The sequence below is a fragment of the Passer domesticus genome, chromosome 7 (assembly GCF_036417665.1).
Source record: "Passer domesticus isolate bPasDom1 chromosome 7, bPasDom1.hap1, whole genome shotgun sequence".
Taxonomy (NCBI): Eukaryota; Metazoa; Chordata; class Aves; order Passeriformes; family Passeridae; genus Passer; species Passer domesticus.
Window position 1 is genome coordinate 15,192,237 of NC_087480.1, and position 23,446 is coordinate 15,215,682.

The 23,446-nt window shown below is 46.8% G+C and overlaps 1 protein-coding gene across 1 annotated transcript; it reads left to right on the top strand.

The window, feature by feature from the left end:
* Window positions 1-695: 695 nt before the first annotated feature.
* FOXO4 (forkhead box O4) lies at window positions 696-22,136 on the top strand. Its single transcript, XM_064427010.1, has 3 exons — window positions 696-1,209; window positions 11,453-12,685; window positions 16,895-22,136. Exons 1-2 carry the CDS (start codon window positions 826-828, stop codon window positions 12,665-12,667), a joined length of 1,599 nt encoding a protein of 532 aa, XP_064283080.1. The 5' UTR covers window positions 696-825; the 3' UTR covers window positions 12,668-12,685; window positions 16,895-22,136.
* Window positions 22,137-23,446: the final 1,310 nt, after the last annotated feature.

Sequence of the window (23,446 nt, forward strand, 5' to 3'; positions counted from 1 at the left end):
CGGCCGCCCCCTGCATAAGCGCAGCGGGTATTCAGCCCGCGGGGCTCGGTCGGCCGGCCCCGGAACCTGCATGGCAGGGTTGCTCCCGCCATTGCTCCGCGTCACCGGAGCTGTGCCGGCCGGGCCCCGCGGGACAGGGCACAGCCCGGCTGGAAACCGGGGCGCGGGGCCAAGAAACCTACACAGGCACTGCGCCGTACAGCGTCTGGAGTGTTGCCAGCCCCGGACGCTGTACAGCGCGGGGAGCGCGAGGCCCCGGAACATGGTTGCCGCGACTCTGACGGGCAGATCGGGACGCAGATCCATCACGCCTTACGCCAGGGAGTGTCCCGGAAATAGGCTCCCATCCGTGACGGGATGGCGAAGGCAGCAGCGCTCTCGGCGCGACCCGGAGTGCCGCGGCGCACTCTGAGGCGGGCGGAGGAGCTGCGGCCGCCTCGGGGCTGCCGGCACCGCGCCGCTGTCCCCTCTCTGCCATCGTGGGGGGCTAGACCCGCACTAGGCCTTGCAGGTTATGTAAGCGTCGCCCGCCGCGATGCCCGCTGGGAGCTGTAGTCCCATCAGCGCACCGCCTGCCACGCTCACCCGTAGTGGGGCACGCCCCGCCCTCCGCTGCAGGGGGCGCTGGGTACTGTAGTCCGCGGGCTGTGTCCGGCTGCCTGCTAGCGCCCCGGCGGGACTACCGCTCCCGGCGTGCCCCGCGCGCGCAGGCGCGGGGAGCGGCGCTGCTCCCTGGTAAACAGAGCGGCGCGGCGGCGGCAGCGGGCCCGGGGCGCACAAAGGGGTGGCGGGCCCGGCGCTCCCGGCGGGGCTGAGGCGGCGCCCATGGCGGAGCCGGCTGGGGCCGCGGCGTCGCCGGACATCGACCCTGACTTTGAGCCGCAGAGCCGCCCGCGCTCCTGCACCTGGCCGTTGCCGCGGCCCGAGGCGGAGGCGGGCGGCGCGGGCGGCGCGGCGGAGGAGGGCGCGGGCGGCGCGGCGGCGGGGCCCGGCCGGGCCGAGGGGGCGCGGGCGGGCGGCGCGGCGGCGCGGAAGGGCGGCTCCCGGCGCAATGCCTGGGGCAGCCAGTCCTACGCCGAGCTCATCAGCCAGGCTATCGAGAGCGCCCCCGAGAAGCGGCTCACGCTGGCGCAGATCTACGAGTGGATGGTGCGCTCCGTGCCCTACTTCAAGGACAAGGGTGACAGTAACAGCTCCGCCGGCTGGAAGGTGCGTGGCGGCCCGCGGCGGGGGGACAGCCCCTGTGTGTGTCTGTGCCGGGCCGGGGGGAGCGGCAGCGGCGGCGCCTCCCGGGGCCGGCCCGGCCCGCCCCGCGCTGCCCTGCTGCCCATGCCCGCCTGCAGCCGGTGCCAGCGCGGGTGCCGGAACCGCGGCCTCAGTCAGCTCCGCCCAGGGCTCCGGGGTCCCAGAGCCAGCCCAGGGTTCGGCTGCGTGCGGCTGCTTGTGGCATGGCGCTGGCAGGCCGCCCCGCGCGCTGCTGGCGTTTAGGAGCTTTTCCAGGGGAGAGGGGCCGCGTTGAACAGGCTGTGTCCGGGTCTGTGCGGGTGAAGCCTCGGCCCCGGGTTTGCAATCGCAGGGCCGCAGGTCTTTGTCACGTGACGGCGTTAAAGCTCCGTATAAATAACTGTGTCATAGCGGGCGGGCTTGGCTTGCCACGAGGTCCCTTAAAAAAGGGGCAGAGGGTCCTGTTTCCAGGAACGTGATGGAAGTTCTGCTGGAGTTTGGAAAAGGGAAAGCACTATTTTGCTCTAAAGGCTCAGCAGTGTCTTCTCTCGTTCTGGAAATAGGTGTGTGCAGAGCTGGGTTAAAAGAGCTCCAGACTGTTTCAGTTCTCTGCCCGTGGCGACCTTGTGCTCCCTTATCTTTAGTCTAAAGAATTCTAGCAGAGAGAAAGGGAAATGTGAGAGCTGGCTTGCAAAATAGCCCCTCAGCCTGTCCTGATGTATCGGGGTGGATGCCATGGAGACTGGACTCTGAAGAGTGCGATCTGTTGCTCTCACTGCAGACTGGAATTACACTCTTGTTTGCAGTATTTATTAGCAGTTCATCCATGCTGCAGTTCTGCAGGAGGTTCAGCCAGCACGCTTTGGGGCTTTGGGCTTCCGTGACTCCAGCCACGTGTTCCTCTGCTTGTCTGACTGAGCAGTAGGTGAGGACAGAGAGTTAATTTCAGACAGTAAATAAATAAATAAACGTCAGTTTCTGGTGGTTGGCTTTCAGCTGGCTCAGCTCTCTGAAGTGTCACACCACGTGGTGGTGTGAGTGCAAACATTTGCTCCAGAGGGTAGAAACACCGTGAGAGGGATGCAGCTGTCACAGCTTGGGCTGGCACACGTCAATACAAAACTTATCACCTTTCCATTTATCACTTACTGACAGTTCCTAGAGAGTGCATCTAGTTTAACTAATATGGATTATTTTCTTTTACTTGTATATGTAGGTTAGATTCTGCATACTGAGTTCTGATTTGGGACAGTGCTTGGCTTTTGGTGTTCTTACTGGAAGACAGTTCTTGTTTCCTCAGGCTAGGGCTGCTCTCCTGGTCCTGCTGCTCCTGAGTGCAGTCATGTTAATTTAACAGAACTGGTGCATTTTCTTGTCAGGAATATGGCTGAGTGTCTGTTTGGCAGCAGTGCCTGAGATTAAAGCCCAGTGTGCTTTCTGAAATGCTCCCCAGATACTGTGGTGAAGGTGGAATATAGTGGGATGTCCTGCTGGACTGGATGCTGGAATAAGCCCACTTCTGGCTTAATCCACTGTGGCTGTTCTTTTGTTACATCCATTCACGTGTAATGGGACCATCAGCCTTTGGTGTTACTCTGTGTTTTAATAACGTGTCACTTTTGGGGCATTTACAGGTAGATTTAAATTCCAGAAGTTCACTTTGCAAATTTGTGCATACATGAGAATGAGATTCCTGGTCAGATGCTGTCGTAGGTTTTCTGTGATTGACTTTTTAGTGTGGTTTTCCAGCCTGGGAACAGACTAATTCTGGCTTTAGAAGGAGAAGAAAAAAGCTTTTTGCCAAGAAAGATGAGGGCGGGCAGAACAACAACAACTGTGGTGGGAACCAGACTGTCTTATGATTAGGGCAGTTTAAAGCTCTTGGTTTAACCAGCAAGCAGAAAATCATGATAAAAATACAATACATTTTCTTTCCTGCTCACTCGCAAAATCCTGTTGGCAGAGCTTGGCAGGATGTGTGACCATGGAACTTGCTTTCAGTCTTTCTTTCTGTTAACTCACAGTTACATGGGTTTGCAAGAGGTTTTGTTTGTTTTTCTGGCCTTAGTCTGTTTGCATTCAGATCCCTTAGGTGAAGAGAGGTCAGACATTTCCAGTTTTGCAGATGGCAAGTCAGTCAAGTCAGTTCAATTTGACTTTTGTGGACTTGGAGCAAAATTAATAAGTGCATATTTAAGACAAACTGGATAAACAAAAGACGTGTCTTCACTTGAGGAATGGACCTGTCTGGGGCGCTTTTTTTTTTTTTTTTTGTTATTCTTAGAGCTGTGAAGCTCTGTTTGCGTGTTTTGGGGGTTTTTAATTTGTAAAATAAAAGAAAAACTTATTGAGTTGTCTTAGTTTTAGTAATTTCTCAATGTTGAGTGAATAATTTTGCATAAAGGAAATAAATGTGAAGCTGCTGTTAAAGGTGGCTGTAGCATTTTGATGCCTGTCAAGATGGTGGTACACGTCTAGAGTTCTGGCATTTCTGTCTCATTTGGACAGAGCCAAACTGATAATAGATTTTATTTGTGTGTAGTGCAGTTAAATAGAGAATTTTAATTAAGTCATTGAAAGCAATATGTCTTTAAAAACTGTTAATCTACTTTAGTTAATATAAACCCCATAAACTCATTGTTGTTCCATAATTAATTTAGAGCTGTCCTACTCCACTGTACAATTGGGGGAAGTGCAGCTGCTGCAGACTGCCAGGGTGTGACCTCCATGAATTCCGGAAGAATCTGTTTTCGAGGAAGATGGAGCTGGCTGTTCCTGAAGTGCTTGGAGCACCTTGTGAAGGACAGATTTGCTGTGTGTGCAGTCTGTCCTTTCCTGCAGGAACTCAGCTGAAGTTAGGAATTAACCAGCCTGCGAGGCAGAAGTGTCCTTGTAGGGTGTGTTTGGGGCTTCCTCATAATCCTTGCCTGGGTGCTCTGCAGGATGGTCTGGGTATCTGTGGGTAAGAGGATAATTCCTTTTGGGTTTGAGATTACTTGAAAGGGGAGGGTGTTGAGGGTTTGGGGTAAAGTGCAAAAACCCTGCAGAGAAGCAGTTTGCAGTGCTTGTTACATCCATGAGTATGAGCACGTTTGGCACAGTGAGGAGCAAGAAGGACTCATCTTTCTTAGAGAAACAAACTGTGTGTTTTCCCCAAGCTCTTGTCTTTTCCTTTCTAGGGACAGAATAAACTTTAAAGCCATCCTTTTCACCCTCCAAAAGTATGTCACTGAAACAAAAATCACATGTCTCCTGTGTATCTGTGTATGCAACGTAAAGAACAAATGATTCTGCACTATTACACTGATTATGGGAAGCTGATGTCACACCTCTGCATCCTGGTGCTCCCTTTTTATTTCAAATGTGTGCATGGGTATACACAACATATGTACCCTCATACAGATATATATGTGTAGTGTTTGTGTATATACATGCAACAGCTCAAGGAGCTGTATTATGAATTAAAAATTACCAAGTGTTCTGTTTATCTAAAACAGATGTCTAGCTCTTAATCTTTGTTAAAGTGGGCAGCATTTTCCTGAAAAGCCTTTCATTCCAGCCTTGGGTTATGTGCATATTGCATGTAGCTGATATTAAATGTTGACCAGATGGATCAGGAGACCTGGCTGAGAGCTCAGTCACAGAATCACTTCACTGGCTTTCAGTGCTGGCTCTGGCAGTCCCCAGCCTCTCCCAGAGCTGTGGCTGTCTGATCTCCTGGTAGAGCACATGCAGACCTCACTCAGGTTGGAGCTCATCCTGTGGCCCTCTGATGCTCCTTCTTGAAGGAGAATAGCCCAGCAGACAAAAGGAACCCTGTCCATCTTCTGAACTATTTCTGCTGTGCTGTGGCTGGTAGATTCTGCCAGGCTATCTTTATGCCTTGCAAATAAATTCCAGTTCAGTAGATAAAAAATCATGTGAACACTAGTTTTGGCAAAGTTGAAAAGTTTGTTTATTGGTGTGCTGACTCTCAGTCAGACAAATTTTTTTTTCTTTTTTTCTGAAGTCAGATCTGCAAATAAGCAACGATAAGTTCCTAAAATAGGCACATTTGCTGTTTCTTTATAGCTGCTGGTATGTCCCTGTATCCTTTAAGAATATTTCTTTTTGCTCAGATTTGTCAAAACTTTAAGTTCTTAACTTGAACCACTAAGGAACCAAATCATTGTCAGGAGAACTTTCTTTAATTTCAGTAAGAAACCCTTTACCTGGACAGGAACATCTGGTGGCAGTGCTGGGCTTACTTTGACTTTTGGTAATGATAATTACAAGATACAGGATTACAGAATGGTTGGAAGACATTCAAGATCATCTCATTCTGTGTCCCTGCTGTGGGCAGGGATGCCTTCTGATAGACCAGGTTTGCTTCAAGCCACATCCAGCCTGGCCTTGGACAATTCCAGGATGGGGCAGCCGTGGCTTCTCTGGGCAGCCTGTGCCAGGGCCTCACCACCCTCACTGGGAAGAACTGCTTAGTATCCAGTCCAAACCTGCTCTCAAGTTTGAAGTTATTCACCCTTGTCCTTTCACTCTACAGCTTTGTAAACCTCGGTTCCTCTCCTGATTCCTTGTAGGCCACCTTTAGTTACTGAAAGTGCTTTGAGAAAACATTCAGAATATGTCCCTGTCTTTCCTCACTGAGCCAAAACTGAATGGATGCCATAAACCAAAAGGATACATAAAACTTGAGCTCAGCATTGTGGCTCTGAGCAAAGTGTAATTCTGCCCAACCTTCAGCCTGGTGCAGGTTTGTGCATAGGTGAGGCACAGTGTGGAGTCTGGGGGTCTCTGCTACACAGAGCCACTGACCTCAGGCTGTGAAGAAAGGCTGCTTTCTGTGACTGTTGAGAAAGGAATAAACACTACAGGCTAAGTTCACGTGCCTGAAAGGATACAATTCCCATTAAATCTTCTGACACCAAAAATGAAGAAGTATGTGTTCTAAGCTGAATTGGAATAGCAATGTCATTGCTGTCATCACTGGTATGTCATTGAATTCCACCTGCTCTCTAATGGTTTTGTAGGTGCTGCTCTCTGCTAGTTTTGGTTTATTTTGGTTTCTTGGAAGTTGCTGCCTTGCAAAGGGGAGGGAGGATCTGGCTGTTGGAATCCTGGATAGCTGAGGGTGGGTAGAAACTGCTGGACTCTTGCCATCACCTCATGTGGCCCAAATGCATTCATGTGGTGTTAGTGATGTGCCTAGTCCTGGCTGCAGGGTGATGTTCCCTGTCCCAGCTGCTGACAGCCTAACTGGGTTTCCTTGAAGCAGGGGGGAAATAAAAACAGAAGCTAAATGAGGCTTGTTCAGATACTGTACTGAGGATTCCTGGAAGCCTGGTGAACAGAGGTGGATGTTGTCCATCATCTTTCTCCTAACAGGGTATTTTACCTTTTAATCCTGGTAGTCCTTAAATGGTCTGGTGTAGGTGAGGTGGGAGGAAGGCAGCTGGGCATGCCAAGGTGTTGTGAATGGGAGAATGGCAGAGTGCTGGGTGTGGAAAATAAGGCTGGTGGCAGCGCACAGAAGTAGGACAGTAGGGCAGGTGTGGGGTCACCAGGTGTCCTATATTCCAGGTGGAAGAAAACTGGTGAGTACTCAGCTGTAAAGAGGGCCAAGGATCACAATGTAGCAACATACAGTTAACCCTGCTCAAAGCAACACCAATAAGCCCTTCTTGTTGTAGTGTACTGAAGAAGCATGAAATATGAGAATTTTTTTTTTATTTGTAGCCTTGTTAAGTGTGGTTGTTCCTCTCAGAAATTGGGAAAATCTCATATTTTGGTGAAAATTCATCTACTTCACACAATGCCGGTCAAATTACTGGAAGATTTTGCTGCTACTCTTCCCTGCTCCTTGCCAGTTTTTTTCTGGAAAGCTGCTGTGCTGAATGATTATTCCTTGCAGCACAGCTCAGTTTTCCAGGCAGTCCTCAGAAAAGGCTGTTCCTGACCTGCTGGTATTACTTGTTCCAACAAGTTTCTTCTGCTCTATCTAATCCTAAACAGCTTTTGTTGTGTATGCCTGCCTGTCTTGCAAATCGCCTCAGTCTTTGCTTTTTAGAGAGTTATGATCTTCTTCTTCTGGCCTCCCACTGAAAGATTACAGAAAGGAAAATGTTCTTCCTAAGATAGAGATCCCCGTCTGCTGAGCTTGACGTCTGTGCTTGTGTGTGCCTTCTGGAAGGGGATTGCTGGGAAAGTGTTTCAACTCCCTGGCTCTGGAGCAGTTGTTTACTTGCTGGTGCAGATCTCTACAAGGAAGACTTTTTTCCTGAAGCCTTTGGAGCCAAGTGGCTGAGACAGGCACTGACAAATACAGCAGGCAGAGTGTTCTCCCCTTGCAGCCTCCCAAGAATGCCATGGCAAATGATAATTCGGCACAATTATAGGCCTGGCAGTGGAACACGTGGGACATGGCCCTGCACTGGGATGAGACCAAGTTCTTTGTATGCCTCCAAGGCAGTGAGAGTGTATTACAGGCAGCTGCAGTGATTGCTTTTTTTTTTTTTTTTCCTTCTGTCAGTCATCCTTTAGAGAGACTTTTTGTTAAGAAATTTGATCCTCTGTGGTTTGTAGTTTAAACTACATGATGTTTCCTGGGAGAATGGCCAGGAAAGGAAGGAAGCCAGTGTGTCTCCTGGAAGGGAGCTGCTCTGTCTTGTCTTTCTGAGCATGGCTTGTGCTTGGCCCTGAGTGCTCTGCTGGGACAGGCCGTGCACCACTGCATGGATGAGCTCTGCTGGGCAGGGCACAAGAGTCTCCTCCTGCTCCTGTAAACTTCATTTTCATGGTAAGGAGCCTCAGCTGTACCTACAAAGCTGTAGAGTCCCCTGGAAAGGTTGTCAGTGGCCTTAGCCTTCTGTAGTCACTTCACCTGAGCATTTGCCATGGTCTTGTGGCAGTTGCCCATGAGGCTGACTGGGCAGGACGGTGACTTGGTTGTGCTACCAGCTCCTGTGGCAATTCCCTGATGTGGGACCAAAGCACAGTTTGTGCTGGGCAGGATCCACAGCAGCACTAATATTGCTGCAGGGACAGGCCTGTTTTGATGGTGAGAAGTGTTGCTGTCCTTTTACTGTGGCCAGGAGATTTTATCAAAGAAGACTTAATGTTCTGGTAACTAAGATTTAGGGAATAGTTTGCATAAGCTCCTAGCCACACTTCTGTGGCTAGTCCATATATTCTGGTTTGAAGACACAGTGGTTACGACCTAGGGAATGGTCCACCCATCAGTGTACAATAAATGTCTCTAGCCAAACTTGATTTTTTTGCATACTATCTGTCCTTAATTTCAGACTGGTTTTGTCTGAATGTGGTTTGCAGGAATCATCTTTGATCTACGATGGATTTAGAGACACAGGCTGGCTTTTTTTTTATGGCAGTGCTTATCATGCAGCCATAAATACCACTATAAGATACCTAAATAAATAACAATGTCCTCCCATAGGTAGGAGCTGAAGATATTCCTAAGGATTTGCAGGATTCCTGCCTGCACCTCTTCCTTCAGGTCATGCTTCTCTATGATCAAAGTGTTGCACAGTCAAGACCTCGTGTGTTTTGCAGATGCTTAGACCAGCTGGGAGCCTCCCATGCTGCTGAAGTTGAGTATCTAAAAAGTTAATGTCATCTGTATGTTTTTGGTGTGGGTTGCTTAACATCAAGAAAGGAAATATGTCAGGGTTGCCCGGGTGACTGAACTCTGTCATTTCCTCTTCTGTCAGGTCTGACTTGCAGGTCTGTGATTATTTTAGCATAATTGATGTGTCCCTGGCTTTCTCAGTGAGATTGGAGGGTGCCCTCCATGTGTTAGGTGTATTGAATCCCTAGCAGGTGCATTCTGTGCTGTCCCACAGCACCCTGGCTGGTGGGTGTGAGGGGTCAGGTGGGGTTTGGGACACTCTGGGCTCCAGGCAGGCTGGGTCCTGCAGGTGAGTTCGGGCTGGGGGCACTGTGCTGCAGTGCTCAGCTGCCTCCCACAGTCTGCAGGAGAGCTGCATTGCACTTTAGATAACAGCTAATCCTATTGAAAGAAATGTTCTTTTTCCTCTGCCTCCAACTACGCATTCTGTTCTCTTCAGTTTTCGGTGCTTGACCCCCACCGTGAGCTAGTTCAAAAAACAGAGATAAAAGAGGCAGGAAAAGTAGTTTCCAAGGAAGGATAAGGCTGCTTTTCAGTTTGCTTTGCTCTCTGAACTGGCTTATAGCATCACAGATGCTTGTGTTATGGAAGGATGAGAGTTTGAAGATGAGGAAGGAAGGAGTGGTACAGCAATTATCTGCTTCTACAGCTTTGACATTATGTCAGTTCAGCAGTAACATGTAAAATCAATTTGGGACTGTTTTATAAATGGTACCAGGCTTCATTGTGCTCATGTGAATCCTATTCTTATTCCAAGATGTCTTATTTCAAGTTGCTTTTCAACCAGAAATTAGTTACACAAATTGTCTCTTATGGATACTCAAGATGCCATCGTGAGTTTACAGGCTACTTTCAGGAGAATAAATGAAGAATTAGTGACAGCTTAGTGGTTCTTATTGCTGCAGCAGTGTGCATTCAAAGCTATGCACATTTACCTGGGAAAAGTGATGGGATTCTTTGGAAATGAAAGCAGCAGCCTTGCAGGAGACAGTGCACATCTTGAGTTACTTGTTTCAACACTTGAAGGAAAGGAAAGCTTTGTTTAGAGAAGATGCCAGGCAGGACTATTGTACAGCTATTACTGTGAACAGCTCGAGTAATAAAACTGTGTAAGAGCATCACTGACACATGTTCCATCAGGCTCTGGCTTTGCAGTCACTCTCCAATTAAGAACGTGTATTCTTTGATACCAGTTGCAGCAAGCAGCCAGTCTTCTCCAAATCCTCAACAGCCAAAGGTTAAAATGAAAGCTAAGCCAGGATGATTGTCAGATCTCCTTCAATCTCCATAAAATCTTTCCACTTTGCCTATATTGTTTATCTGTCTGTGTCTACTTTTTTCTAGGATAGTACTTTTGGTGAGGTGGCCAAAATTAGCATGGGGAGGACTTTTCCGAGAGGAAAAGGGTGGGGAGAGGGAAAGCAGCAGACAGGAAAGAACTGTGTTGAGAGTTGGTGGAAAAAGATGATAAAAGCACAGTTAATTTGTTCAGAATTAAGAGAGTATGCATGAAAACTGAAGGTTGTTATATAATTTAGTTAATATGAAAAAGATTATGTTCTTGGACCCCTGTTGTGTTTCCAATGCACCACCTTTTAATCATTTGTAATTTGGCCATCTGAAGAAATTAAGTGCAGGTATCAAATAAATTCATGGGCCTCAAGGGGAGTTTATGGAGGATCTGTTCAAACAATGAGATCGTTGCTTCCTGATTCTAAAATACTGGGGAGTTTATCAGTTGCAGGAGGAAAATCTGATGATGGTGTACAGACATGTTAGCTTGCAGTTTTCAGCAAAGCTAAACCAAAAGGAGGGAGCTGGGAGAGGCAAGGAATGTGTGTCTTACCCAGCAAAAGACAGGAGAGGCTAAAACTGGCATGTACTGTGTGGGAGTGCAGTATCCACTGAACATCTTACCCTGTCAGGAACATGCACCAAGGAAAGCACACAGCCTCCTTGCAGAGGGAGCCTGGCAGTCTCCAGGATTCTAGGACTCTTGTTCCTTGAAGTTTCTCTCTCATTTCTCCAATTTTGGGGTGGAAATGTTACTGGGTGCACTAAATAGAAGCATTTTGCCATTTCTCTTCACCCAGTCTGTTGGATTCACTGTTATGCTCTGCTTGAATCTGACTGAAAAGTGGCCATATAAACATAAAAAAGATTAGCCAGGCTTATTCTCCGTAAAGGGGTTGACAAATGTGTGGGAACAGCAGTAGCTTAAATTCAGGTGGGCTCATGTTGAAATTGCAGGTTGTATTTTAGAACTTGTTTACTTGCTCTGTGATATACCTTTTTTTGCAGATCCTATATGATCTTTATAGTTCTTTTGTGTTAGTATTTTGCTAGCTGAAAGCTGCTAGTTGTCATGGTAGCTTCACCCTTGATATTGCAGTGAAACATGGCACTGCTTGCTAGTGCTGCAAAGCATGTTCAGACAGAAATAGCAGGTTTTTATGGGTAGCTTTTTGTTATAACTTTCTTCTCTGCATACTGTCTGAATGTGTTTAAGCTTGTGAGGTTTCTAGGTGGGAGGTGTGTCAACTGACAGGTCCTCACATTCTGTGGGTTTTGTTTCTTTTTTTTCAGAACTCTATTCGACATAACTTGTCCCTGCACAGCAAGTTTATTAAAGTCCATAATGAAGCCACAGGGAAGAGCTCTTGGTGGATGCTCAATCCTGAGGGTGGCAAAAGTGGAAAAGCACCAAGGAGAAGAGCTGCCTCCATGGACAACAGCAGCAAGCTTGCAAAAGTCAGAGGTAAAGCATCCAGGAAGAAGCCTCCTCTCCAGTCTGCTCCAGAATCCTCTGCTGACAGTCCTGGCTCCCAATTTCCTAAGTGGCCTGGGAGCCCATCCTCAAGAAGCAATGAGGACTCAGATGTGTGGAACACCTTCCGGCCTCGAACCAGTTCCAATGCAAGCACCATCAGTGCCAGGCTTTCTCCCATCCTGACAGAGCAGGATGACCTCCATGATGAAGAGCTGCTTCCTTCTCTCGTGTACTCCAGTGCATCCAGCAATGTTCCACCAACTGTGACTGAGGAGCTCGAGCTCATCGATGGGTTAAACTTGATGTCTCCCAGCTCATCTGTGCTATCCACCCAGCAATCTGCCTCCAGTGGTCAGATCCAGAGAGATTCCAGCTTTTCCTTGCAGAGCCCAAATGCAGCTGGTCAGACTTTTGGCAACTCCCTGTTTAACCCTGTTGATATTTCACTGCAAAGTTCTGTCAGCCATTTCTCTGCCCCTCAGACCTTGGAAGCTCTTCTGACACCCAGCTCTCCGCCTCCAAGGGATGTTATGATGACTCAGGTGGATCCAGTTCTCCCACAGACTGGTAACAGGATGAGCAGCCGAACTCTTCTGCTTCTGGGTGGACAAGGTGCCCAGAGTAAGATGAGCTCAGTCAATCAACGAGGAAAGCCTGCAGAGCAGCAGGCAGAACCAGTCGGTGCCAGTGTTTTGCCATCAACGCTTCCCATAGTGACATCTCCTCAAAACACTGCCAGCATCACCAGTTTGAAGGCTCCAGTTTCTGCAACAACTGCCCAGTCAGTGCAGCTGGGCAGTCCAGTGCTCCTTTCATCTGCCAGCCCTGCTCCCTTGGGGTTGAACCAGGACAGGCTGCCCACTGACCTGGACATTGACATGTACATGGAGAACCTTGAATGTGATATGGATTACATAATCAACAGTGAACTCATGGATGGAGGACTGGACTTTAATTTTGAACCTATTCTGCCTACTCCCAGCTATCCCAGCACCTCACAGGCCTCCAACCATACCTGGGTACCAAGTTAACTTCAGGAGCACAAAAAGGTAGGTGTAGTTATGTAAAATGCTACAAACAACCCTGTCTAGGATGGTTCCTTTGCCCAACTCTGCAGCAGTTAAAGGAACCTCTTTGAAAACACAGTAAAAAGGTTTTGGAAAAGTCATGTTCCCTTTTAGGAGGAGAAAAAGCTGTTTAAAGGTAGGTGGATTTAACTTACTTACCAGGTAGTCAGCTCCTTTACGGAATAGAACAGCAACCTGAATGAAACTCCTGTTGTCTCCTGTCACCCACAATGATTCCATCCCAGGACATCAGGCAGTGCCTACAGCTCTACAGTTGACATGAGAGCATGTGCTGATTCCATAAATAAAGACATCCACCAGTATATACAGAATGGTTGAACAGAGCCAAGCACACACTGTGTTTCTACCCAGATTATTATTATCCCTGCAGAATTCTCTAGGATGTGTAGTAGCAAAGCATGTCCATGTCATGGCTGTCTGCTTTGGTCTGTGTGTAGCAAGTCACAGTCACTCTTATCACACCTTCTGCCCTGCCCTTACCTGGGGTAGTGTCTGCAAAGTCAGGTAAGTTGGCTCACCAACATGAGCTGCTGAATTGTTTCCCATTATTAGAATAGGAAACAGGAGTCTGCAGTGTGCATGGAGTGGAAGGAAGAAGGCTGTGTTAGTGCTATCCCATGTACTGCAAAACTGCCTCTTCAGTAATTTTCATGTTTGCACAAGTAGAGTCAATTTGGCAAATAGTGTATGTGACAACAAGACTTTAAAATATATCTTATTTTTTGAGGCAGTGACACCTTGACTTGAAACATTAAACCAGGGGCAGTGGAAGAATTAGGGGGCTGGAGCTGAAGGCCTGCTTCATACTTGGAACTCAGTTAGCTGATGGAAAGTGGACAGACTGCAGCATAGGCTGGATATTGGTTGGAAAGTGGAAGCCTTGCCAAAAATATTTCCTTTTTAGGAGGCAGATATGGTATTTGTTAGTGTTGCAAATTCAGCTGCTAATACTGTCCAGCTGAGCAGGCAGAAGTAAGGGCAAACTGCAGATACTGCTTCATTCTGGGAAGCCCTTGAGCATCAAAATCATGGGGACAGAAATTATCATCTACTTGACCTTAATACTCTCTTTCCTACGCCCCTGAGTCACTTGGAGGTGGTTTGGGCCAGGTGACCTCTATCAATGCAGCCATTCTCTACAAGTGCCGTGGGTCTAGACAGAGTAAAATGCTGTCCTTTGAGCTGGTGTTACTTAAACTGGGTGAACATATTATATTTATTGAGGTTTTAAACACAATTTAACTTCCTCTTATTCCAAATCACATCCCGCTGCTTAGGATGTAATTTCTTGGTAGTGTTCTTCTGTTTGTACCTAACAGATCTCTTTATTGTAGGGAGAGGAGGATCAGTGAAGCTTTTCTGTTTTCTTATGGGACTTTGTATAGTGATGTGTGTTAACTGTGCGTTTGCTGAATTACTGAGTGTCTTGATTTAAAGATCTTATCTTCAGGTGACATACAGAAACTCGGTTTCGATTACAAATTTCAGTTTCGAAATTTGGTTGACAAGCTGTGGTATCCTTCTGTGTTAGGACTGTTTGTAAGTTAGTGACAGAGGCTGTGTTTGAGCAGTGTTTCCATTGGATATTGTTCTGAGCTTTTGTGTTGGTTTTGTTTGTTTGTTAGGGTTTGCTTTTTTGTTTTTATGCCATGCTAGGGCAGGCCATTATATTTGTGGACTTTTTAGGGATGAAATTTTTTTCACAGAAGTGTTTTCAAAACATATGCAGGCTGTCCTGTACTCCTGGGCCAGGTAGACAAGACCTCTTTGTAAAGCATACCAGGTATAGATTATTTTTTAGGAGTGTAAAGCAGAGAAGCTGAAGAATTATTTATCAAAGGGTAGGGTCTAGTACTGTTGAAAATGTATATATAATCAAGTGCTTTAGAGGGAGAATAGGAGCTCTTGAAAGCAGGGTTATGTTCTTGTTCCATTTTATATTCTATGTGAATTTCTTAATCAAAACAGAGGAGCTACTGATGTTAAAACTTCTGGGTTTTCTTTGTTCCACACGTGATACTTTCTGGGAAATGTGCTGGGCATGAAGGAGTGAGATCTGGAGCAAGTTCTGAACCACCATTGTGTTTGAGCAGCAAGCGTAGCTGCCACGTGCCTCTGGGTGCTCTGGTCACAGCAGTGCTGCCCCAGGAGAGGCCACACCCTGGCAGTGTGCTTTGCTTCAAGCCTTTTATTCTGTCCTTACATTATGTTTGCCTTTTTGAGTTTTGCAAAGCTTTTCTGTTTGCCTATATTCTAGAGTTCATGGAGTGAGATGAAGGGGAGCTTTTTCCCCAAAGGAGAGCAGGTATTGTGCAAAATGCTGCCCAGACAGAGGTGAATCAGGTTTCTAGCAAAGGGGGAGCAGGACACATGTGGAGAGAAATAGGAGTGTTCCTGGGAAAGAAGGCAGAATGTTTTCTCAACAAGTTACAAAGCCAGGTGAGCTGCAGGCATCAGTGTCTGTGAGGAGGTTCAGGCTCTGTCAGTTGTCCCTTACTGCGGTGAGTTCCTAGGATCCCTGTTTGCAAATCACTGTTCAGGGAAAGCTGTATATTACTCTTGTGTGGCAGGCATTTTTCCTTTCATATCCTTCCTATTACTCTGCTTTTCTCTGTGTTAAATTCATATTGGCAAAAGCTGTTCTGAAGTGATCAGTAACATAAAGCTGTTCTCAGTAGTTCCTGTGGGCCTACTCTTGGCCTTCTGGGTCAGTTATGGGTATAATGCTGAGCAAAAACTGTTTATCAGTTAATCACAGCGATCACATTCTGATTTGAGCAGCCAGAATGAAAGTGAACTGGGGAAATATTTCTCTTTGTAGACAAGAGGATATCTTTAGGAAAGAGTACTTAGTCTTATCTGCAGCATTTAGGAAGATAGGAACTTGTTGGTGTTACCTTGGTGCTCAAAGCTCCCATGATTTTATCCTCTTCTTGCAAGTTAATGCCAAAGAGCTTGTCCACAGATTCACCAGGAGTCTGTTTGAACCCTGCCTGTGTTTCTTTGCATGGACATTAGAGATCAAACATTGAAACTTTGTCTCTGCCCAGCACTGATGCAGCACCCACAAACTGAGCTATTAGCCACAGAGGAAGACAGCACAGAAATAGAACTGCCTTTTTTGTAAACTGCTATAGTTTTTGTCTCATTGGTGAGTGTAAAATCCATTTACTCTTTTGGTGGATATTAGTTAATTATTGTTAGTTATTCGGTTAGATTCCCTATAGCTTCCGAGTCTGGAGAACTCTTTATCCCTTGCCCAGTTTGGTCTGGATTCATGCTTTTCTTGCTCTGTCAAATTCCCTTTGCTCCAAACATTGGATTTTTGTCTGACAGAACATAAATAAATAAAACCCTCATAAGCTTGCAATTTCCCAAAGCAGCCCATTGCTCTGGCTTCTGTTTTAACTTACTGTCTTTTCTTATTCGGGGCTGATTCCCTCTTGTAGTTTTTTGGTTTTTTTTTTTCCTTTTCACAGGTTTATTTCATGCTCACTGTTACTGAATGCAGCTGATGGGATGCCTTACATTTATCTCACTGTTTTGCCTTTCAAGGTGGATCATATACCTACAGTGGTCGTTTTATGTCAGTGTCCTAAGTCAGCTTAGACTTATTCCAAGGCTTGTTTGAATGAGTTGTGACAGCTTTATTGAGGTGAGCCAGAAGACCTGAGAAGAGATCTTCAGACTTTTGGGGGATTGAGATACCCTAAGAATGTTTAATTTTTTGGAGGGTGGAGACAGGATTTCTCTGAGTGAGCATAAACAGTTTGTATGTGATCTTTAAAAGCATCTTTTACAGTCTTTTCCCTACCAGCTGGTATTTGTGGTTGTTTAAGATGAAGAGTAATTTTCCTCTTCCTTGCTGCTTTCCTGCAATGCCTCTGGTGTTAGCAAAGTCCTTCTTTAAACTTCCTTATCTTGCAGAGCCTTGTTGGTGCTGTCAGCTTGCAGGAGAAATACTTACTGCTGACTTTTCTGTCTCAGTCCTACTCTGAAGGTTGGAGCTGAGCAATTGCATCCTCCACTTGACGCTCTGTTGATCAAGATTTCTTGTGGTCTGTTTGTTCTGCAGGGGCAGATTGGTAGTAATTAACTCCTTATCTATGCATCCAGGATTCCCACTGAAGCGGAGCTCTAACCAGTCACTCTTATTTTTCTTCTTCCTAGTGTCCTTCAGGTTTTGAACATTGGGTTCTGACTTCACTTCCCACCCCAACAGAGAAGAGAATGGAGCACGTTGGATTCAGTTTCCCTGCACACCATGCCTTGGGCAGAAGGAGCTGCCCATCTGGGAAGAAGGGGCAACCTGCACCTGGCTGCAACAGGAAGAGTTTAAAAATAGTAATCCTGTTATGTGCCATGGCTCTTCCTACAAACCTGACCCTGCCTTGGACCACCTGGAGAAACCCATGTCCAAAGAGGAGCCCTGGTAAAAACCTCGGCCAGAAGACTCTGTGCCAGGCAATAGTGTTTTCCTGTGTGATGAGTTGGGTTTGCTGGAGGAATCTCTCACTGGCTGTCCTCTCTCTGCTACGGCAGAGTCTCCCAGTGCCTCGGACTGGTGGAGGGCTGGCTCTGCTCTCGCTTGGCTTGCCCCATGGGGCAAAGTAGTTGGACTTTCTGATTAAGCCACCAGATGTGCACTTGGTATCCCACAGACTGGCAGAGGAATTGGTGGGAGCTTGTTGGTAGGAGCCGTGTGGGAGAAGGGTGTGCTGTTTCAGGGGTTGGTTTCAGTGTGCCCATCACTGGAGCATCCATCAGCATTCTGCAGGGGAGGGTGGTTGTCGTGGTATAGAAGGCTTCCAGTTGTCCCCCTGGGTGGAATGGGAGGACACTGAGTTTTTCACTGTGCCAACTGAGCCCCATTGAATCAGAAGCATGTTTTGAGAAGTCCCTATGCTGTTCTCAGCACTTTCCTGATACACCAGGCTGCTGTAAAATAAGCACAGGTGCTAGTAGCTGCTTTCTGGGACATAAAAACATTGGTTTGGGTTTGTTTTTGATCTGTCTTGCTACAGCAGCAAAATGGAAAGCCTGGGTGTGGCCTTAACAGAGCCCTGGTTGCTTTTCAGAAGGGCATTTTCTATAGATGAAATATTTTTTTACTAATCTGGGAACTTTCTACAGTGAACATGAAGCCAATGTAATGTGTGTCCCTATTATGCCTCTCTCTGTCTGAGAAGGCAACAGTGACAGACTCTTTTTCAGAGCTGTATTAGGAACAAACACACCTGATGTTTGATGATGTGTATGATTGAGGGGAAGGAATTGGCAGGTCCCTGTGGTTTCAAACCACTGTGGGGAAGAGTTGTACATTATTGTAATCTATATGTAAAAGTAGGTGCAAATTACATAGAAGCTTTTCTAAACCTTTTTAAAAATATATTATATATTTTAATTGAAAAACGAGATTATTGGATAAAAAGAAACAAAACACATTTGCTGCATCTGTCCCCTTCATACCAGACAACACTACAGTATGGGAGGGGGCAGACCTAAGGCATTTTGGGCTAAGAAGCTGAAAATGTTGTTGGAAGAGTGGGAAGGGCGTGGCAGTGTAACTGGGGAATGGCTGCTCTCCCCAGAAGAGGCAGAGGGAAGGTGCCTGGCAGGGCATTCCTGCCAAGCCCAGAGCACAATGGAGGGAATGCTAATCATTAACAGTGCTCAGCTGATCCCTGAGTAGCTGGCCTGCAGCTGATCCCCAGGACAGATTCCCTAGTCTGCTAAGGAGGTGGTGTGGACTGGATTGGGCTGGATCTGCTGACACTCTGCGTAGCCCTTCCCGAGGGCATGATCAGTTGTATTTGGTAGCTCACTTTGGTTTCTGATGGGTTTTGTTTTCTTGCTGAAGCTTCTGCTACTGTTGGGGAACTTGAAGCCTGTAGGCTCACCCTCAGGGGTCCACCTGGGATCCTGCTCTGTCTCTGTATTCTTGCAGAACAGAAATTAGGGGTCAAAAGATAAATTCAGAGCATTAGCGGCATGTTCCTATCACTGTTTGGTGCTTGCAGTGGCAGGATCTGTGGGAGACATGGTGCTTTCATGGTGTTCTGGTAGGTTTGGTCTGGCAGAAAGATTCTCCGGTCCTTTTTGAAGGTGGCTTCAGTTCAAAAAGTTTGTATTATGCAGTGCAATGAGCCACACTGTTTCACCAGCTTGTCTGCTCTGTTTTCATTTTCATTTGAGTGGAGATTGGAACAGGAGTGATTGCCTGGTTACCTCCAACAAGGAGTCTTCAAAAGTCTTATCTACAGCATGCTATGCCATCAAAGCCTTGAATAGTTTGATAACCTTTGTTTTGAAGGCTGCCTTCATGGCAGACCTCCCAGTGATGTTTCAAATTTACCCACAATCTGCATGTCTGGCCACACCTTGTTGTAACAAATAAACAAAAAGACAGCTCCTAAACAGAGATCCCGGGGTTTGCACACTTGAGGCATGGATGAGCATTCTCACTGGAGTTAATTCATTACACGAGTGGATAGATATCATTTCACAACACTTGCTGGCAGGTGCCACATGTAAGAATCAGCCATTCTGAGCTGCAGTGAACAGACTGGAGAGATTTATGTTATTTGGCACATAGTTTGCTACCTTGTTAGCTTGGGTCCTGAAGGGAACTTGATCCATTGATGTAGAGTAAGTTGAATGGCTGCCCATGATTCACAGCCATGTATCAAAGGGCAGGACACCAGTATGTGTGGTCGTGTTAAATGTGAGTCTCTGGCTCGTTTCCCATGAAAATGGAACCCAAAGCAATAGAAAAGACAGTATTAGTAACCAGTGCTCAGACCAGAAATCCACGTGAGCTGTTTCTGGCTGGGTTGGTCTGTGGGAAAGGGGTGCTGTCTTCAGGCTGTTGCAAAGTGTCCCTTAGCTGTGACAGCATGGGGAGCTGGCCTGATCTCTGTCTGCAGAGAGCCTGGCCCTGGGCACTCAGGGAGCACCCAGGGAGATCTGGCATAATCTCAGCTCTTCATGTCCTTGAGCTGGTCCTGCTGAAGGAGGTGCAGCACCAGGGCTCATCATGGTTAGTGCTCCAGTGTGAGTTCAGAGAAGACCCTGTCCTTTGAGTAAGGAATAGAGTACATACCTATTTTTTTTTCTCATATTCCCCTGGCCATACTTCTGGAGATAGCACTGGAGACAGGGGCACCTCTGGCTGGAGTCCTGCTGTACCAGGTTCCTGGCAGTGGCATTTCTGCCTTGCAGCAGTCTGTACCAGGTGCTCTGTGTTTCTTCAGCACAGCAGGAGCTGGCAGTGGTTGAAGAAGCTTGAGAGGGGAGTAGTGCTGAGAATGGTGTTCAGAAGACTCGTGGAGTGCTTGATAAACCATGAATGTAACATTGCAGCTCAAGCAAGCAACTTATCTTCTTTTTTGTATGTTTAGCAGGATAGCTTGTATTGTGGGCACAGAGGGCAGGGATGCAGAGAATTTGGGAGTTCTACAGACACTTCATTTTCATAAACCTTGAATTTTTTAGCCTGAGATACTTTCTCACAGGACACAGGAGACTGAAGTTCCTAAACTGCTGCTTGCAGAAAGGCTGTACCTGGCAGGGGGTTGCTCAGTACTTGTCCAGTTTTTTGTATTCTTGCCCAAAGCTACTTGCTGCTGCTGCTGGAGCCTGGATAATGTCTTGATGGCTCTTCATGCTGCATTAGCACCACAGCCCCCATACTTTGGGCTAGTTTTTGCTCTGATGAAGGATTGGGGATTTTGAGAGCAGCTGTGAGTGGGGCGAGAAGGGATGGGGCCAGTGACATGGGGAGTGGTGCTCCTGGATAAGTGCCTGAGGGGAGTGGGCAGGGGACTCTTGGCACAAAGCATTACTTTGTGCTGTGTTCCTTGTCCTCCCTGAGCTCAGGCAACACGTTTCTCCATCTTCAGAAGATCAAGTGCCATCTTACACAGCACTGAAGCCACCATGCAGCTCAGGGCCACAAAGGATTCGGGTAACTAGGCCCACAGAGCTTAGTAGGAGGCAGACTTGTTGCTTTTATTTACACTTGGGTTTAGCAATTTGCTTGAACTTTCTTTATAATTTAAGCATATTTTACTTCCAAGCATGTACTTCCAGCTTCATGTGTGAGCTTGGAAAATTGGAAGCTTCTGGGAGTTCTTAATTTTCCTTGCTGGTATGTCTAAAACCATGTCATCCCTATCCTGTGCTGCTTTAAAAACAGCACTCAGATCATCCTGATGAGAGGAATGAAGCATTCCAGAGCCTGGGTGTATTCATAAACAAGAGTCATAATAGAAGCAAGTAGCACTAATCAGCTTTTCCAAAAGAAATACCTAGAAAGCTTTTATGTAGATAAGAATTTGTTAATTTTCTTACTTAGTTGCTTATTTATAGCCACGTTTAAATGCTTCAGGGCTAGCCTTGCTCCAGGATTGAGTAACCTGTGTCTGGTGCCATGGGTAGGAGTGCCTTGGGAGTGGTGTCCTGGACTGTCACCAAAATGTGAAAGTTTGGATCCATTATTTAAAAAAAAACAAAAAAACCCAAAGCAAATCAATCAACTTTGGGACATGAGCATAAATGGGAATAGCTTAGGGCTTGCCTCAGTTGCATGTCTAATGAAAAACATGTTCTAATTAATGTGGGGAAAAGCAAGCAAGCAAGAGGTGACTTTAAGCCTGAAAGGTCTGCCCATGTGAAGGCTTGGAGCATGAGCTAACCATCACCACACTTACCTGACCTTCAGAATGGGGATCCCCTCTCTTCACTGGCCTGTGTGTCTTTCCCTGCACCTGATGTGTCTGTAGCTGATGGAAAGCAGTATCTGATGGAATCAAAATCACTCCCAGTACTGTGGTGTAAAGCAGGGAGAAGAGGCAGCAGAAGCTGAAGGTGTAAGAGCTGACAGTGTTGCATTTATGGTTCTTTGGCTGAGGCAGAGTTATGCTGTGTGGTAGAAGGGGATGTTCTGGACACAAAAGCAGAGCCCTCGTTGCTTTTCAGAAGGGCAGTGGTGTGGGACTGGTGGTGAGGGGTTCCCCAGGGTGTCTGAGAGGTTTGGCTGTGTAGAAGATAGGTTACTGGTCCTGAAAGCAGCTGTCTTCATAGGGCACTGGGGTGGTTCTGTGAAATGGTGCTCCCAGCACAGTGGCGTCTTCACCTGGTGCAATCCCAGGAAAGGTTTCTGCATTGCTAGCACAGATGTCTGCTGCACACAGGGCACCACTACCTGACATAGTTTCCACCACGTCCCCTGTGCACTCTTCCACCCATTTCTCACAATATTTTTTTAAATAAATCTCTGCTTTTGTTTGCTCTCTGTAGCAGTGTAACTTCTGAACCATTACAGGCTTTGTTACCATCTGTGCTAGCAAGACTGTAGAATGTGCTAGACTTAGGGGGGAATGTTTGAAAAATAAAAACCTGTAATCCTCTGCTCTGTGTCTCATCCAGTTTGTTCTGTTCTCATGGCAAGGGCCAGCTATTTTTCCTTGCCCTTGTCTTCTTTCCTCAGTGATCCTCACCTCTTAGGGGTTCCCCTCAGTGAATGCCCCTCAGTTGGCCAGAGGCAGAAGGGTTTCAGTGTGACCACCACAAAGTCTCTGCTGAGCTCTGCTGTGTATAGAGCCCCTTGTTACAACTTGCTGGCAGTGCATGGGGATCCATGGGGTGCCAAGCCCTAAAACTGACCCTGGGGAGTTTTAAATCCTGCAGAACTAGTCTAGAGTTATTTCAGTCCTTTCATTTCTTGCCTTTCTAGACCTCAGTGCTAAAGGTGACTCTGATTTGTATAGCTACATTCAAATATCTTTGTGTGTCAGCAGCAGTGGTGGCAGGTAAGGAGATGAGAGAGAAACAAGGGAAGGAGTGTAGATTGTGGATTCCACTGGCCAGGTTAGACACACAGAGGGCAAGTTAGGGATGTTCTAACACTGCTGAGGGTAAAGACTCATTTGTGAAATTGCACAATATGTGTACAGCCAGAAAATTTTCATTCAAAGCTTTGGATACTCAGTATATTATATTTTAATTCTGTTTTTCACTACAGTTAATGCAAATTACTGTAGTAATAATATAGGGGCTCTGGCTGCGGGGCTCTTAGTTATTCTATAGAATAACTAAGGGGCTCTTAAGGGTCCTGCTTCAAAATTTACAAAAATTAAGAGGAGATCCTTAGGAGAACTCTGCACCCCATCTGTTCCTTGGGTACTTAGGGCTTCTTGCAGGCATATAATGATGGGTGCTGTTGGAGACACAAAATGCCCAAGATTTTGCAGCTGATTGGGTCAAAGTGAATGTGTTCAAAACTTCCCTCACAACAGGGGACCATGCATTTGCCCAGTAGCCATCAATACTTTTTTAACCTCTTTGAGCATTGGCCTGTTCCATTTAAGCATTGCCAAGGAGAACAAAATGGGACCTGAATGCCTTGGCTCAGGGTTGTTTTTGATGAGTGTGACACTCTTCAGTAGTCACCAAGAGTCCTGCTGTGTTCTGTGGTTTCCATGCATTGTGTTTGCACCCTTCTTGCAGTCTTGGAGACCTTGTAGCTGTCCCAGCTTGTCACCATAACTATTTTGGCCTATGTGTAGTTGCCTGCAGAGCAGCAGTAGATGAAGCCAATGCAAAAACAGCTTTTCTGCTCAGCTGGGTTTCTGGCCACAGTCGTGCTTTGCCTCCAGCCCCTGCTGGGTGATGAATACCTGTGTGCCACCGGTGATGGGCCCACGTGTGGGAGCACAGTGG